Raw genomic sequence first — 5480 nt, forward strand, 5'->3', positions numbered from 1 at the left:
TGGTTCAGGGCTCTCCTGGCAGCGGGCTGGTCAGCGAAAGCAACCGCTGGAGCGAGGGAGCAGATTCCTCCTCCCGGACCGAGTCGGAGACCCCCCCCCCAGGCACACCTTCCTGTAAACATGCCCTGGGCCAAAGCCAGCTGCTCTGTGGGTCAAAAGCCAACTAGCATTGCAGCAAGAGAAGAAAACGACCCTCAGGGTTGGATGTGTGGATGTGGAGAAGGGGGGTGAAGGGTGCCTGGCCACCATTATCTTGCACAAAGAAACTACCGGAGGAACCGCACAATTCAATTCAAAGCATTCAGAGAAGGAAGGGAGAGGGAAACGCTCTTGCCTGCATCAGGGGCAAACCTCAGACTCGAACCTGCTTTCCCCTCTCCTATGCACCAACCTGCAACCTCCACTTAGCTGCAGGATCTGAGGAACTACCATTCAAATCTCCAAGGTGCGATGTCCTGGGAGGTAGGTCCTGGGCTAGGAAGCGGGTGGCTGGCCCGTTGAGACTGTTTAGGAAGTTCTGGGCATACAACAAACACTTCCACGAGCAAGCTGTGGCCTGAGGAAGTGTGGACTTGAATGGGGCTTCGTCCCTGGGTGAGCAAAGAGCTCTAACTTGATTTCTAGGAGCCAATGCCTGCTAAGTTCTGGTACAGAATCATGAATTCCTGCTCTGTCGATGCACTTGTGAGCGAGGCAGCCAAATTCTCTCCCCACTTTGGAATCTGAACATCTTGCCTCAACGCAGAACTGATCTGCATTTAAGCTTTCTGAGGGGAGAGGTGGGGAGGGGGGTGAAATAGAAAAATATTCAAGCAGATTATTGTCTATACATCCTAGGATGATTTCATTATTTGGCAAGATTGTTTTTTCCTACATAATTATCACCTGAGTGCTTTTTTAATTAGCTAAACACACTTTACTTTTTTAAACTAAAAACAAAGAGTATACAGTATATTTGAGCTATACTGAAGTCACAACTTCATTTAAGAAAATAGGTTTGACCCAAAACTCAGTGCAAGTGGCAAAGTTGACCATGACTGTACAATATCTGCAGGGAAACAAATAAACCAACCAAATGAAATTACCCAACAACCCACGATGCTCAAAGGACACCATTTGGAGGTGCCCACGCCAAGCGAGCAAACACAACAATCAAAAAGGTCTGAGATTCCCGCCCCCCTGCTGTATGTCTCCAACACTGACTTTTATCCATAAATAAGTACAAATTGAAATTGAACAGTGAAGCAAGGAAAAAAATGATCATGTTAAACAGCTATCAAACTAATTCTAGCATCAAAGACAAAAGAAGATGGAATGTTGGAACCTGGTTAGAAGTGAGAAATGAAGTTTCCAGTTTTAGGATGGGAAAATTGAGGCATGCAGGACTTTTGCATATGGATATATATATATATTTTTATATTATATATAATATGTACAGTCTAGCTATAAAACTTTGATGTGTATAGAAGCTGTCTTCAATGAAAAAAATTGAACATTCAGAAGAAATTCCTGAGATAGGGTTTGTGACATGGGCCACTGAGAAAAAAAATCCGTGGTTGGGTCCTAGAGGTGTTAAAGTCTATCCCTGTTAAGACTGAAATGAACCCAGACAGCCAGACGGTGTGGCCACCGCTGTCTTCCCTTGCCTGAGCAAGGGGTAGCACCATTGTGAAGGGGACTATAAATCACTCCTGCTTGCAGAGAGGAGGGAACACTTAAGAAACAGTATTGCTGCTAAGACTGCTGTAGTGTGCACCAAATGGTTCTTGGTTCTTCAGGACAACAGATGAACAGCGCCCAGGCCGATGGAAGAACACCTGGGTGGGAGAGGTGGGAGAACTGGGGAGGCGGGTCCACGTCACTAGGTGTAGTCTTTCCTGGGCTGTTCGTCAGTTGTACATTTATCAGTCATTTCCTGGCAGAAGTCCACGGTCACTGTTTGGGTCCTGGGTTCCAGAGGAGGTCCGGTCTCTGAGAAGGTGCCTGGATCAGGGCCTTCCAGGCTCCTCGCAGAGGTACAATTCTCAGAGGCATTGCCGGGTACCCAGGGAACCCCAGGGGGCATTGCACCCTGCTCCAAGCAGCAGGCCACGGTCTCCCCCAGTGTGCACTGGGGGGCAGCCAGGTTCTGCTCAACGCCTAAGGGCGCAGGGTTAATACTGGAGGCCGTGGGGAGATCCATGGGTCTCAGGACAGGGCAATAGCGGTGCAGGGCCTGGATCTGCTCTGGGCTCTGGATATCACGGCAGACTTCCTGGGACAGGCAGGAGAAGTTGTCCAGCAGTTCCCCCATGCAGGCTTTCAGCTGATTCCTCTCTGACAACAGTTTCTCTTTCTCGCACACCTGGACAACAGAGAGAGAAGAAGGCGTGATCAGGGCTGAACTAGAGGGCCCACGACCTCCCTTCTAGGGGGTTCTCAACAGTTGTTTTTACAGCACTCATCGAATGTAAGATTCATGAACGACCATGTCAGAATTTACAGTAATAGTCACCCCAAGGGAGGGAAGAGAAAGTAAGGGACTAGACAAGGTTGTGTGTGTTTCAACTTCCCTGTAAGGGGTAATGGTCACCCATAGGAGGGAGAAGGGGACACAAGGAGCTGGTACGGGGAATACCGTTGGGGGTGTTGGTTAGTAATTTAACCTGCTGAGGACAAAGTTGATGATCCAAAATGTAACCCCCTTCTAATTCACAATAAAAATAATAACTAAATAATAACAACAACAATAATAAAACTTAAAATAAGAAAAGACGTGAAGAAAATATTTATCTTTGAAACCCGGAAACAGCCTTCTGCCAAGTCTCCCATCTGAGGAGCTCATTGGGATGTATGTATGTAGCTCACCTTGACACCTTCCCACCACATCACTTTATCCCTAACCCTCAAACCTGGAAAAAGTGACCAAAAAATTCACCACTGACTAGAAAACAGCAGAAAGTTACCATTTTGGCTTTCTGGAACTTTGGGTTTGCAGAGAATCAACGGGAAATCCTAAATCCTGTGGCTGAAAAGCTAACAGACTGCCATTTTTTGAAAATAAAAATAATTAATTATCAGAATAGGGATACAGCATAATTAAGGGCATTCCGCGCCCCCCCCCCTCCCGCCAAACAACCAGTCAATATTTTTCTTAGTGGAAAGAGACTGCAGGAAATCTCCATGGAGATTGGGAACCAGACAAGGAGGGCCTTTATTACCAGCATGCATTCAAGATTGTACTAGAAGGCCTAGCCAGACAGTATTGCAAGACAGGGAAATAAAAGGCACCCAAACTGGTAAGAAAGAAGTGAAACTATTCCTATTTGCAGATGATATGATAGAAAATTGAAAATCCCATAGATCCCACAAGGAAACTCCTGGGACTAACAGAAGATTACAGTAAAGTGGGAGGGTATAAGATCAAAAGCAGTCACATGCCTTTATACTAACGAAGAAAACCCTGGAAATGGGAACCAGGAATACAATAACAGTTACAACATTCATTAGAAAGGTGAAACAGTAATAAACCTATCCAAGGATGTAAGCGACGTATACAAAGAAAACTACAAAACCCTACTGCAAGCAAACAAGAGACCCAAATAAGTGGAAGAAGATGCCATTCTGAGATAACATCATGAAAAGGCCAACACGATCCAAAGTGATCCACAGACACGGCAACTCTGAATAGCGAAGACATAAAACACGGAAGGAAACAATCCAAAGGACTGACAGCTCCCAGGAACCTCAACGTCCATGAACCTGAGACCCAGAAGAACCAGATAGTGCCCGGCTTCCACCACCAACTACTCTGACTTGAGTCACATTAAAAGGTCTTGGTCAGAGTGGGAGGAAAATGCAGGAAAAAAATTAAAAAATGATAAAGAAGACCATACTGGTCTGATGGAGACTGTTGGAAGCCCTGAGCTTATGATCCTTGGAGGTCCATCACAGGGAGAACTTAACCCCAATCTTAAAGATAGATTACCTCTCAGCCAAATAGACAGTTGATAAAGTGAACAATAACACCTCCTCAAGAAGATCAACCACACAGGCTGGAAAAGGCAGCCTTTGCCCCAAGGCAAAGGTCAGAAGGTGGAGGGCAGGAGAGCTGTGTGAATGGAAACAGGGAGCCCAGGGACGAGGGTTGACCCAGTGAAGACATTGTGCCTAAGTGGTCCAATGGGAAACTAATTCACGCTGCAACCTTGCAATCAAACCATAATGAAATGTTGGAAAAACAGAAACAAAAGAGGCCATCCTGAATTTTCCTAGCGTTTGAGCTAACCCCAGTTCCCTCTCCACACTGGCCCTGCTCTCTAGGGCAGTCAGGCAGTCTCCCCACATGGGAAGAGCAGGCAGAGGTGTGGAGACTGGAACGTCACCCCAGGTCTGGGACACGTTCCTCGCAGATAAACCCCACTGAGGCTGTGTTACCACAACTCGCCGTCCACCTGAGACAGGGGCTGAGGGTTTACCATCCAAGCCCAAGTGTCACAGTGGGAGGTCTCATGCTAGACTGACTGGGACAAGGGCAGCAGTGTGTACAAGAGCAGGGGAGTGGGTGCGGGGGGTGTTAAGGTGAGGATGGGTGAGCAAAGGAAGTGGGGGTGGGGTGGGGGAAGGTAAGGCACAGGATGGCAGCGAGGCTGGGTCTCCCCCCGGGAGTGGCATGTGCAGGGAGCGAGTGCAATCTGGCAGGAGGCCTGGGCATGTGTGTCTGACAGATTTACACAGGAAAGGGCACCTGCTAAAATATTTATAAATTGATCAAGAAAACATGCTTTAAAATGAAAAATAAACAGATGTACAGTGTAACTCGAGAGAAATACATCATGCGGGTTTGCAGAAGCCAAGTGGCGGCGGGCGTGCGGGTGTGGGAGGGAGTGTGCTGCTGGCTGTGAAGGGCGGGCACCCCACCCCCAGACCCCCCTACTATACCAGGCAGAGCCCCGACCAGCCACGGGGGTGGGGTGGGGGTGGGGGTGGGGTGGGGGGTGGGACCAGGGTGGTTACCCAGTAAGCAAGGTAAGCAGGTGGTGAGCTGCTAACCTCGCCTGATCTTTTATAAGAAACAAGTGAAACTGTTCACTACAGCTTGGTCTAAGTAAGTAGTAGTGAAACTGATCTCATTACAGATCAGTAGGTAAGCACCAGCAGGTCCATGCTTACTGTGCTTACTAGGTCCGCCATCCCCCCTGGGAACACAATTTGGAGAAGAGGCTCTGCTTCTGTAGGAAGGTCGGAGGTGGGGCATCTAGAGAAGCCAGCCATCTCTAGAAGCCAGATCTCAGATGTGGGGAGAACATAGAATTTTTCACTACAGATTACTACCAAGACGTCCAACCAAACTCACTGCCGCGAACGGATTCGGCCTCACAGGGGCCTTCTTGGCCAGGGTAAGACGAACCGCCCCTCTGCATTTCTGAGTCTGTAACGCAGCGGTTCTCCACCTTCCTCATGCCGAGACCCTTTCATGCAGTTCCTCATGTGGTGGTGAA

At 48.1% G+C, this 5480-nt stretch overlaps 1 protein-coding gene across 1 annotated transcript in view; it reads right to left on the reverse strand.

Annotated features, from left to right (window-relative positions):
- Window positions 1-13: 13 nt before the first annotated feature.
- BACH2 (BTB domain and CNC homolog 2) overlaps window positions 14-5480 on the reverse strand; it is a 315667-nt gene continuing 310200 nt past the window's right edge. Inside the window, exon 6 of the mRNA XM_004710922.2 lies at window positions 14-2344. Coding sequence (XP_004710979.1) covers window positions 1862-2344 — 483 coding nt within the window. The 3' untranslated portion in view covers window positions 14-1861. The remainder of the gene's footprint in view (window positions 2345-5480) is intronic.

This window comes from Echinops telfairi, unplaced genomic scaffold (genome assembly GCF_000313985.2).
Source record: "Echinops telfairi isolate 266 unplaced genomic scaffold, ASM31398v2 ScPeMD7_3533;HRSCAF=4204_0, whole genome shotgun sequence".
Taxonomy (NCBI): domain Eukaryota; kingdom Metazoa; phylum Chordata; class Mammalia; order Afrosoricida; family Tenrecidae; genus Echinops; species Echinops telfairi.